This window comes from Anomaloglossus baeobatrachus, chromosome 4 (assembly GCF_048569485.1).
Source record: "Anomaloglossus baeobatrachus isolate aAnoBae1 chromosome 4, aAnoBae1.hap1, whole genome shotgun sequence".
Classification (NCBI taxonomy): domain Eukaryota; kingdom Metazoa; phylum Chordata; class Amphibia; order Anura; family Aromobatidae; genus Anomaloglossus; species Anomaloglossus baeobatrachus.
In genome coordinates, this window is record NC_134356.1 from 221,946,690 (window position 1) to 221,959,455 (window position 12,766).

The following is a 12,766-nucleotide window of genomic DNA, read 5'->3' on the forward strand; positions in this document are numbered from 1 at the left end:
GGGTACTTCAACCTTAACAACACCGCCGACGTAGTGGGGTGAGAAGGGAACATGCCGGGGGCCCCGTGCGGGCCCTCTTTTCTTCCAACCGACATAACTAATATGAGAATGCATGAGTGGATGTGTGCCTCCTTCCACACAAAGCATAAAACTGAGGAGCCCGTGATCCACGGGAGGGTGTATAGGCAGAGGGGAGGGGTTACACTTTTTAAAGTGTAATACTTTGTGTGGCCTCCGGAGGCAGAAGCTACACACCCAATTGTCTGGGTCTCCCAATGGAGCGACAAAGAAAATATTTGTGATCCCGAGCTGTAATGTTTGTATACTCTCTTTTCCATTCGCCCCTCCCCAGGAGCTGTGGTATCATCAGCCCATGTCCCCATACAGTCAGACGCAGCCATTACACAGTACACAGCAGGAGCACATATATAAGATTATCTCAGCACAGGAACACAGCAGATTATTGAAATTATTATTAAATCAAAGATCTGTTTATTAAAATGAACTGTGTTTGAGGGACAACCTCTTTAAGGGTTTATGCAGAGACGTTAAAATGAATGTGACATCATGCTTTACGTTTGCATTACTCGCTTGTAGCTGGAGCGACATGGGTGATAACTGTAATTATAATATGTAATTTATAAAAATATATCTACTTATCACCTAAGGTGAGGTGTAGATATATGTAATATACAGGGTGGTCCAAAAGTAGGTGGAAAGTATGTGTAATAGGGTTATCAAACATGGTGCAAAGTGAAACCGACTCAGTTGCCTTTAGCAACCAATCAGATTCCACCTTTCATTTTGCAAAGAGTCTGTGAAGAATGAAAAGTGGAATCTGATAACCCTATTACACATACTGTCCACCTACTTTTGGACCACCCTGTATATAAATATATATACATATATGTAAATATATCTACATATCACCTACGACAGTCTCAAGACCACACTTACCAATATCAAAGGCATGGCCAAAAGGTGTAAAGGGTATGGTGGCCTCCTGACTCTCTACCAATAAATAATGTCATGGAACAGAAAGATCCGACACTTTCAATTTTCATTGGCAGACCCTTTTGATCTCCAGGAGACAAGTTGCCACCAAAGGACACTAGTAGGGGGTCTCACATACAGAGCACAGGAGTGCTCAAACAAGCGAATCGTTCTTCTGCATGGGAAAGTCGGGAGTTGGCTGTTGGCCGAACAATCACTTGGCTGTCTGTGATTCTTGTGTCCCGAGGGGATTTAGACATACAGATTTGGTATGAGATTAGAAGAGCATTGCTGCTTTCTTGAAGTAACACACTTCTCATGTCTATTGGCCTAAAATTGTATTCCATTTACTCATATATGGTTTATATACGAGTATGGGGATGAGCTGCAATACTACAGATAGCCCATGTACTAAAAAAGCATTTTTCTTGGTAGAAAGCGACCAACATTGACCTGGTAAAAGTAGAAATTGATCAAACTTCATAGTTGGTATATTGTATATTCCCTACCTGGGATATGAATGCATTATAAGCATTCGCAACCTGTCTCTTGCTTCTTCAACATTCAGAGGAGGTCTCTGGGAATACTTGCAGTCCTGATCCAGACGAGTGCACAGATTTTGCAGCTTCATCAGTAAACCTGCTTTGTCCTGTTTTCCAACAGAAAGCCAGTGCACTCCTCCGGGAAAACAGTCTGAAGATAAAACACAAGAATGGATATGGACCAGTGAAAGAGTAATAGTATAAAGTTTAATCTGTCAGCTAGGCAAGAACATTTGCACACATTTATACTTACACTACATATCATGGGTTGATGCTAATTTTGTAGTGGTGAACTACCTTTAATTAATTATTTCATGCAATTACACTAGAAAGCTAGTAAGTCTAAAATTACATTTATCAGCTCAAGAACAAAAACAGAATATGACATAAAATGTCTAATAGGTGAAGGTTCCACCTTATCCAGACCTGGAGTCCCCTGATCACCCATCCCAATTTGTACTAGCCGCCAGAGGAGAATGGCAGTGGGGTCTCCCATAGAAAACACAGGACTGCTCGACTGAGCCGATCATTCCTCTGTATGGGGGAGTCAGGAGCGATAGCTCTAAGATGAACATACTTTAGAAATGCCACTTGATTTCTTGAAAGGAGTAGCATTTCTGGTGAGGCACACAGAGGCGCACACCACTGAGAAGTAGATGTGCCAAATTCATTAAGTAACATGCATTGACAGCAGAGGCGTTTGCACATATGCCAGCTCTCTCCAGTCATTGCTATACGAGTTCCAAACACAGCCGAGGACCTCACATAGATAGGAATGAAGAGAGCTGCACATGCAAGGCGATATCACTCCTGTCACTATGGTCAGGCACCAAAGGAATGGGGAACCAGGGGATGATGACGGTACTTGAGATAGGTGAGGACCCTCATCTGTGGGACTTTTATCCGGATGATATGCCAAAAATGTCTGTTGTAAGATAATGAGATTAGGCACTCCAAGAGTAGATATAATTAGTTGATTTATTCTGTACAGCCAACAGTTCACAACTAGATCAATAGACGTTTCGGTCAAAAATATCAACCTTCGTCAGTAGGAACTGATGAAACACACACAGAACATAACAAAATTAGTCAAAAAATATATAATCAGATGTCCATTGACAATTACAAATAAATCGGCCATTCAATTGTGAATATACAAAAATGGTGTTTACAGAACAAACATAGAATAGCGAGCTAGGAGGGATGAGGGGAAAGGGAAGAGGAAAGGGAATGTGCATAGTAAAAAAAAAAAAGAATACAAACTGGAGAAAAAAGACGTAATAATAAAAGTAAGGAGAAAATAGTGAAAATTAGTGGAAAATAAATAAAAGAGCTTTCCCAGGTGTATATAAAGATAATACCATCTTGATCTCTTATATACAGCTGGGTAAGCTCTTTTACTTATTTTCCACTAATTTTCACTATTTTCTCCTTACTTTTATTATTTTCTTTTTTCTCCAGTTTTGTATTCTTTTTTTTACTATGCACATTCCTTTTCCTCTTCCCTTTCCCCTCATCCCTCCTAGTTCGCTATTCTATATTTGTTCTGAATGCACCATTTTTGTATTATTGAATGGCCGATTTATTTGTAATTGTCAATGGACATCTGATTATATATTTTTTTGACTAATTTTGTTCTGTTGTGTGTGTGTTTCATCAGTTCCTACTGACGAAGGTTGATATTTTTGACCGAAACGTCTATTGATCTAGTTGTGAATTGTTGGCTGTACAGAATAAATCAACTAATTATATCTACTCTCGGAGTGCCTAATCTCATTATCTTGTTACAGAGTTGGATCCTACTAGCGCACCCAATCCCACAGAAGTGCCGTGTTCTTATTTACTAAAAAAAAGAGAATTTTGTTTACTTACCGTAAATTCTTTTTCTTATAGTTCCATATTGGGAGACCCAGACCATGGGTGTTTAGCTTCTGCCTCCGGAGGACACACAAAGTACTACACTTAAAAGTGTAGCTCCTCCCTCTGAGCTTATACACCCACTGGAGAACCAGATATAGCCAGTTTAGTGCAAAATCTGAAGGAGAATAGCCACCCACAAGTAGAACCGAGCAAGAACCGGAACAACCGGAGACTCTGTCCACGACAACAGCCGGTGATAACACGCGGAACAAGAAATTGCCAACAGGCAACAGGGAGGGAGCTGGGTCTCCCAATACGGAACTATAAGAAAAAGAATTTACGGTAAGTAAACAAAATTCTCTTTTTCTTTATCGTTCCTATGGGAGACCCAGACCATGGGACGTCTCAAAGCAGTCCATGGGTGGGAAATAAACAGAAAAACTAAGAAGTAGGCGGAGCCTAACTTCACAAATGGGCGACAGCCGCCTGAAGGATGCGTCTGCCCAAGCTCGCATCTGCCGAAGCATGAGCATGCACTTGGTAGTGCTTTGAAAAGGTATGCAGGCTAGTCCAAGTGGCAGCCTGACAGACTTGCTGAGCCGTAGCCTGGTGCCTGAAAGCCCAAGAGGCACCGACAGCTCTGGTCGAATGTGCCTTGATCCCCGGCGGGGAAGGCACCCGAGTGCACTGGTAGGCGTCCGAAATGGTCGACCTAAACCAACGGGCTAAGGTCGGCTTAGAAGCAGAGAGGCCCTTGCGCTGGCCTGTGGTTAGCACAAAAAGAGAAGTGCACCGCCTAAGAGCAGCGGTGCGAGATACATAGATCCGGAGAGCACGCACCAGATCCAGAGTATGCAACGCTTTTTCAAAGCGATGAACAGGAGCCGGACAAAAGGAAGGTAGGGTAATGTCCTGGTTAAGGTGGAAAGGAGAGACCACCTTAGGAAGAAACGACCGGAGTCGGACGGAGAACCACCTTGTCTTGATGAAAAACCAAAAAAGGTGACTCCGAGGAGAGCGCAGCCAAATCAGAGACTCTCCTGAGAGAAGTTATGGCCACCAGAAAGGCCACTTTCTGTGAAAGACGAAACAAAGAAACCTCCCTAAGGGGCTCAAAGGGGGGGTTTCTGCAAAACCGTGAGAACCAAATTAAGGTCCCAGGGATCTAAGGGCCGCCGGTAAGGCGGAATGATGCGAGACGCGCCTTGCATGAAGGTGCGGACCTGAGCCAGCCGAGCGAGACGCCGCTGGAACAGCACTGATAGAGCTGAGACTTGTCCCTTGAGAGAGTTGAGGGACAGTCCTAGCTGCAGACCGGACTGTAGAAAGGACAGAAGGGTCGGCAAGGAGAATGGCCAAGGAGGATGGCCGGAAGAGCGACACCAGGACAGGAAAATTTTCCAAGTCCTGTGATAGATCTTGGCGGAGGAAGACTTACGGGCCCGAGTCATAGTGGAGATGACTTCCGGAGGAATACCAGAAGCCGTCAAGATCCAGGACTCAAGAGCCACGCCGTCAATTTGAGAGCCGCAGAATTCAGGCGGAAAAACGGACCTTGCGAGAGAAGGTCTGAACGGTCCGGGAGATGCCACGGCACCTCTACGGACAGATTGAGCAGGTCTGGGTACCAAGCTCGCCTGGGCCAGTCCGGTGCAATGAGGATGACTCGACGACCTTCCATTCTGATCTTGCGCAGGACTCTGGGCAAGAGAGCTAGAGGGGGAAACACGTAGGACAGACGAAACTGGGACCAGTCTTGAACCAGAGCGTCCGCGGCGAAGGCCTGAGGATCGTGGGAGCGAGCCACGTAAACCGGAACTTTGTTGTTGTGACGGGATGCCATTAGATCCACGTCCGGAGTGCGCCACTTGTGGCAGATTGACTGAAACACTGCCGGGTGCAGGGACCACTCGCCACCGTCCACGGATTGACAGCTGAGATAATCTGCCTCCCAGTTTTCTACGCCTGGGATGTGGACTGTGGATATGGTGGACTTGGAGTCCTCCGCCCATTGAAGAATGCGTTGGACCTCCAACATTGCCAGGCAGCTGCATGTCCTGCCTTGGTGATTGATGTAGGCAACAGCTGTCGCGTTGTCTGACTGGACTCGAATGTGCCTGCCTGCCAACAGGTGGTGAAAGGCTAGGAGAGCTAGAAGCACAGCTCTGGTTTCCAGCACAGTGATTGAAAGGGCTGACTCGGACGGAGTCCAAGTGCCCTGTGGTGGAGATATACCGCTCCCCAGCCGGAAAGGCTGGCATCCCTGGTGAGAATCACCCAGGACGGGGCCAGGAAGGAGCGCCCCTGGGACAGAGAGAGGGGCCGAAGCCACCACTGAAGAGAGCTCCTGGTCTGTGGCGACAGAGCCACCAACCTGTGCAAGGAGGAAGGCCGCTTGTCCCAACAGCAGAGAATGTCCAGCTGCAGGGGACGCAGATGGAACTGGGCAAAGGGAACAGCCTCCATTGACGCCACCATTTGACCCAGCACCTGCATCAAGCGCCTGAGGGAATAACGGCGGGGTCTCAGCAGAGAGCGCACCGCCAGTTGGAGGGACTGCTGTTTGACTAATGGCAACTTCACAAGTGCCGGCAAAGTCTCGAACTGCACCCCTAGGTACGTGAGACTCTGGGTCGGAGTCAGAGTGGATTTGGGAAGATTGACAAGCCACCCGAATTGGGCTAGAGTGGCGAGAGTGAGCGAGACACTCCGCTGACAGTCCACGCTGGATGACGCCTTGACTAGAAGGTCGTCCAGGTAAGGAATTACTGCCAACTCCTGTAGGTGCAGGACCACAATCACCGCTGCCATGACCTTGGTGAATACCCGAGGAGCTGTGGCCAACCCGAAAGGAAGAGCCACAAATTGGAAATGATCTTCTCCGATTGCAAAACGTAGCCAACGCTGGTGAGAAACTGCAATTGGCACATGCAGATAGGCATCTCTGATGTCGATGGACGCCAGGAAATCTCCTTGGGTCATTGAGGCAATGACTGATCGCAGAGACTCCATGCGAAAGTGCCGCACCTGAACATGCTTGTTGAGAACCTTGAGATCCAGGATGGGCCGGAAGGAACCGTCCTTTTTGGGAACTAGGAAGAGATTTGAGTAGAAACCTCTGAACCGTTCCCGAGTGGGAACTGGTACAATCACTCCGCTTGCCTGCAGGGATGCCACGGCCTGTGAGAAGGCGGCGGCCTTGGAGCAGGGGGGAGTTGAGAGAAAAAAATCTGTTTGGCGGGCTGGAAGAGAATTCTATCCTGTAGCCGTGGGAGATGATATCCCTTACCCACTGATCGGAGACGTGTTGAAACCACGCGTCGCCAAAGTGGGAGAGCCTGCCACCGACTAAGGACGTTGCTGGCGCGGACAGATCGTCACGAGGAGGCTGCCTTAGCGGCAGCACCTCCTGCGGTCTTCTGTGGACGCGCTTTTGGGCGCCAGTTGGATTTCTGGTCCTTGGCTGAGCTAGTGGACGAGGCCGAGGGCTTAGAGGACGACCAGTTGGAGGAACGAAAGGAACGAAACCTCGACTGATTCCTACCCTGGACAGGTTTCCTGGTTTTGGTTTGTGGCATGGAAGTACTCTTCCCGCCAGTAGCTTCCTTAATAATTTCATCCAGCTGTTCTCCGAACAGCCGGGACCCAGCAAAAGGGAGCCCCGCAAGGTACTTCTTTGAAGAAGCATCTGCCTTCCACTCTCGAAGCCACAAGCTCCTGCGGATAGCGAGGGAAGTAGCCGAAGCCACCGCAGTGCGGTGAGAAGCCTCCAGCATGGCAGATATAGCATAGGATGAAAAAGCTGAAGCTTGGGAAGTTAAGGGAACCAATTCGGGCATAGATTCCCTGGCGAGGGAATGCATCTCCTCTAGAGAAGCAGAGATGGCTTTGAGAGCCCACACTGCTGCAAAAGTCGGGGAAAACGAGGCCCCCGCCGCTTCATATACGGATTTGGCCAGAAGGTCAATCTGGCGGTCAGTGGAATCCTTAAGGGAGGTGCCATCAGCCACCGACACAACGGTCCGGGCTGAGAGCCTAGACACCGGAGGGTCTACCTTTGGGGAATGAGCCCACTCTTTGACCACCTCAGGTGGAAAGGGGAAGCGGTCATCAGAACCACGCTTTGGGAAGCGTTTGTCAGGACAGGCCCTGGGCTTGATCACAGCGGCCTGAAAACTGGAGTGGTTAAAGAACACACTCTTTGCTCTCTTAGGCGAGGTAAACTGGTGCTTTTCTGCCAGAGAGGGTTGCTCCTCTGATACTGGCGGATTGAGATCCAGTACAGAATTAATGGAAGCAATCAAGTCACTAACATCTGAGTCACTTTCGGACAGATCAATGGGGTACATGGAGGTAGCCTCCGAGCCCCCTGTAAAGGCATCCTCCTCATCCTGCGAGTCAGCTACTGAATCAGAGCCGCGGGACGAGGAAGGAGAGGGAACCCTGCGTCTCTTCTCAGGAGGACGGGGTGTGGGACCAGATGAATCCTCTGTGAGCTCCGGTCCTGAGAGACCCCTAGCAGCAGAGGCACCCTGTGAAGGGGGCTGATGCATGTTCAGCAAAGTCCTGGACAGAAGTCCCATGGAGTCAGCAAAAGACTGGGAGATAGACCTGGAAAAGGATTCTACCCAAGCCGGGGGTTCAGCCACAGGAGCAGGAGCAGTCTGAGAGACCACTGGGGGTGAGACTCCAGGCTGAGACACCGCCAGGTTAGAGCAGGCATCACAATGTGGGAATATGCTCGGTTCAGGCAGCAGGAGCTTACATGCAGTGCATACTGAATACAGTTTTGGAGCCTTGCTCCTCGTGTGAGACATGCTGCTGGAGTGGGGGCTCTGCGAGAGAATGAACCCCAGAGAGTATAAACAGAGGTCCACAACCGGAGACCGGTTGTGGCTTACCGGACCGCTGGAGCGGTGTTGTGTGCCCACCAGATCCCGAAGCCCGGACCCCCAAGCACAGCACCTCAGCAGAGATGCTGCAGACCAGCGCTGCAATGTGACTGATCGCAGAGAGAACGATGATAAAATGGCCGCCGGAGCGAAGGGAGGGGGCGGGACTTGCTTGAGGAGAGGGATCTGGAGGGCCATAGAGACCTACAGGGGAGGGGACACACTGCAGTGGGGAGTGTCCCTCCCCTGTGCCGAACGGCCGCCGGGCGGAGCCGAGCCTGTCCCTCTGCATGAGTGACATGCAAGGGCAGTGAAACCGAAACTAGGCCTCCGGCGGAGCCGGGGCCTAAATTTGAGCGGCGCGGCCGGCGCGCAGGCACCATCGGCGCGGTTCTCAGGCGACAGCTAGAGAACCCGCCGGAAATGTCAAAAAACACAATAAGCACACTCTCCCACAACAATAATGTACAGGGACCCCGAAAAGTAAACGTCTCAGGTACTTAGCTTGCTGAGACGCAGGGCCAAGTCCCTGGGGATGAGTGCTCCGGTCCAGCAGGGTCCTGAAGGGCTGCGGATGGAGACCGGTCTCCTGCCAAGCATGGAGACCGTGCTGGCTCCCACTTCAAGCCAGAGCTCAGGAGGGATGGTGAAGGAGCACAGCATGTAAGGCACCAGCCTAGGAATCAACCTTACAACACCGCCGACACAGTGGGGTGAGAAGGGACATGCCGGGAGTCCAGACATGGACCCGCTTTTCTTCAAACTCTTTCCAAATATCAAAGAAATCAGATGAGAATGCATGTGTGTATGTATGCCTCCTGAACACAAAGCGATAAACTGGCTAGATCTGGTTCTCCAGGGGGTGTATAAGCTCAGAGGGTGGAGCTACACTTTTAAGTGTAGTACTTTGTGTGTCCTCCGGAGGCAGAAGCTAAACACCCATGGTCTGGGTCTCCCATAGGAACGATAAAGAAATGTCTGTTGTGACACAACCGCTTTATAATACACCATGGCTATGTTAGTGTAATGGCATCAGATAAGATGATCATCAAGGATTTTGGAACTTTGTTTTAGATTTGTTTACTTATTGTTTTATTTTTCAGTTTTTGTCTTGGTGATTATACAGTATATATAAATACTAAACTGCTTCCCCAAAAATAAGACACTGTCTTATTTTTTTTTTTGCCCTGATAAAGCACTAGGTCTTATTTTCAGGGATTGTCTTATTCTCGAGGAGACATGGTTGGGGGTAAGTTAACCCCCACAAAAAGCAGACACCCCCCCCCCCTTCCCAGGGTCATTATACTTACCAGCCCCGGGCATCTGTATGGCTCCTAAATCTCCCTGTGATCTCCCAGCAGCTGTGCTGCCCTGTGTCTGGCTGACACTCACATAGATCACATCACACACACACACACACACTCCACATCATTCCTCCCTGTGATCTCCCAGCAGCTGTGCTCCCCTGCGTCTGGTCGACACTCACACATCAGAACACAGTCACACATCAGACAGCATATACTCACACATCCGATCGCATACACTCACGATATCGCACATACCGGTACAATTGCGCGCACACACATTCACAACATCCGGAGATACCACATGCTGCCGGCCATGTCATACTCCGGCAGGTCCTGGAAGGTCACTTCACTGCACAGTATCGCCGCCGAGAAGCAAGCGATATCGCTGGATGTGGTGAGTGTGTGGACGCGCTCTGTAGAGTGTGTGTGTGTGTGCGTGTGTGTGATCTGATGTGTGTCATGTGTGTGTTCCGCCGCAGGACTTTGTTGCACTCACCTGCTCTGGCGTCTGGTGAGTATGATTGGGGAGGGGGGGGGTCTCCTCTCTTCTTTCTTTTGGGGGTGTCCGCTGTCTATAATGACATGTCCTGCAGTGTCTTTAACTTTTTTACCGCTGCATGACACTTCATTATTGACCGCGCCTAAGTCTTATTTTCAGGGGATGTCTTATATTTAAGCCTCCCTGAAAACTGCTGCTCGGTCTTATTTTCGGGGAAACACAGTAGCTATAGTACCTGGTGTTGCCAGGGAAACAGAGAGAGTAATTGGTTGCTATAAGCCACCTGAAAAATATTCAGGGTAAATGTGAAAACAACTAATATATTACTTCAAACATCCAGTTTCTGTGTGTGTGTGTGTGTGTGTGTGTGTGTGTGTGTGTGTGTGTGTGTGCCTTTCTGTGTATGTGTGTGTGTGTGTGTGTGTGCCTTTCTGTGTATGTGTGTGTGTGTGTGTGTGTGTGTGTGTGTGTGTGTGTGTGTGTGTGTGTGTGTGTGTGTGCCTTTCTGTGTATGTGTATAATACAAGTCTATAATAACAATCCGTTCCCAGCGCAATTGACTTTAATGTAAGCAGGTTTCTACGCAAATAACAACTGTAAAGCGCAGGGTTAAATTTTGCCCTCAAAACATAGTCTATGACAATCCCTGAGTCAAATGAGGTGGCTGTACAAAATTTTGTGATCGTAAAGGCGACGGCTTGGAATCCTTTAGAGGACACACACACGCACACCTTTATATATTAGATAAACAAAGTAACTCCATGGTATTGAACTGGAGTAAGATCAATTATAAAGCTCGACTTACCTTTTAGAATGGTGTGGTCCCTGAGTGCTTCAGCAGCCAATACTGACTTGCCGCAGCCAGCCATGCCATATACTATGATCCAGCCAGACTCATTTATCAAACGGTACAAGTTGTCCTGGATGTTTTGTATTAGCTTTTTCCGAGAGACAAACACAACAGGTCTTTGTGGCACGCCGCCTTCACACAAGGCTGTTTTCACTGAAATCACATAACATGTGATACAATAATAAATATAACATCTATGTAAAGTATCAACACACAAACTGAATCAGGAATTATACATTTTCCCCAACATTTCTAAACCTGGCCAAATACATAAATTATATCATTTAGGTGATGGTAAGTCTGCATAAATTAGTGTAAATATACCAATGTAAACTAAAGATTCAATGGTTGAAGGATCCAGCATCACGTTGTGATATCTATCTATCTATATACAGTGCCTTGCAAAAAATTCGGCCGCCTTGAATTTTTCAACCTTTTCCCACATTTCAGGCTTCAGACATAAACATAAAAAAATGGAATGTTATGGTGAAGAATCAACAACAAGTGGGACACAATTGTGAAGTTGAACGAAATTTATTGCTTATTTTAAACTTTTTTACAAAAATAAACAACTGAAAAGTGGGGTGTGCAATATTATTCATCGCCTTTACTTTCAGTGCAGCAAACTCACTCCAGAAGTTCATTGAGGATCTCTGAATAATGCAATGTTGTCCTAAATGACTGATGATGATAAATATAATCCACCTGTGTGTAATCAAGTCTCCGTATAAATGCACCTGCTCTGTGATAGTCTCAGTGCTCTGTATAAAGCACAGAGAGCATCATGAAGACCAAGGAACACAACAGGCAGGTCCGTGATACTATTAATGTTGCATGTTTACTGAACATTGTTTCAGCTCAGGTTTTTGTGTTTTTTGTATGTTTTCTTGCTTGGTTGCAAGTTGGGGGTGCAGCCCTCCTAGTACTGAGACTGAACAGCTGATTGCGTCTCACTTTGCTGTGTATTTTATCTGGGACACAGCTAACCACTTGCCACCATCCATATTGGAGTTTTTGACATGACACAAGTCAGGTATTGATAATGTTTTTAACTTCAGTAGGTTAGGGACTGTCTCAGATGGGTACACCGTGACGAGGTGAGACAGCTTTTTACCTTTTTGCAAAAATGTATACACTAAGTACCCTGTTATTAAGCACTTGCAATTTATTTATTTATATTCAGGGTATTTTTCATACAATTTTTCTCCTTGGTTTTTTCTAGTCTTAAGGCTGCAATTCACATGCTTAATGTTGCATGTTTACTGAACATTGTTTCAGCTCAGGTTTTTGTGTTTTTAGGTCCGTGATACTGTTGTGGAGAAGTTTAAAGCTGGATTTGGTTACAAAAAGATTTCTAAAACTTTAAACATCCCAAGAAGCATTGTGCAAGCGATCATATTGAAATGGGAGGAGTATGATACCACTGCAAATCTACCAAGACCCGGCCGTCCATTCAAACTTTCATCTCAAACAAGGAGAAGACTAATCAGAGATGCAGCCAAGATGCCCATGATCACTCTGGATGAACTGCAGAGATCTACAGCTGAGGGGGGAGAGTCTGTCCATAGGACAACAATCAGTCGTACGCTGCATAAATCTAGCCTTTATGGAAGAGTGGCAAGAAGAAAGCCATTTCTGAAAGATATCCATAAAAAGTGTTGTTTAAAGTTTGCCACAAGCCACCTGGGAGACACACCAAACATGTGGAAGAAGGTGCTGTGGTCAGATGAAACCAAAATCGAACTATTTGGGCACAATGATAAACGATATGTTTGGTGTAAAAGCAACACAGCTTGTCACCCTGAACACACCATCCCCACTGT

At 47.4% G+C, this 12,766-nt stretch overlaps 1 protein-coding gene across 1 annotated transcript in view; it reads right to left on the reverse strand.

The window, feature by feature from the left end:
- Nucleotides 1-12,766, reverse strand: part of APAF1 (apoptotic peptidase activating factor 1) — a 166,241-nt gene that overhangs the window by 137,940 nt on the left and 15,535 nt on the right. Inside the window, exons 4-5 of the mRNA XM_075344681.1 lie at nt 10,899-11,096; nt 1,503-1,686 (exon numbers count right to left, since the gene is read on the reverse strand). Of these exons, the coding sequence (XP_075200796.1) occupies nt 1,503-1,686; nt 10,899-11,096 (382 nt within the window). The remainder of the gene's footprint in view (nt 1-1,502; nt 1,687-10,898; nt 11,097-12,766) is intronic.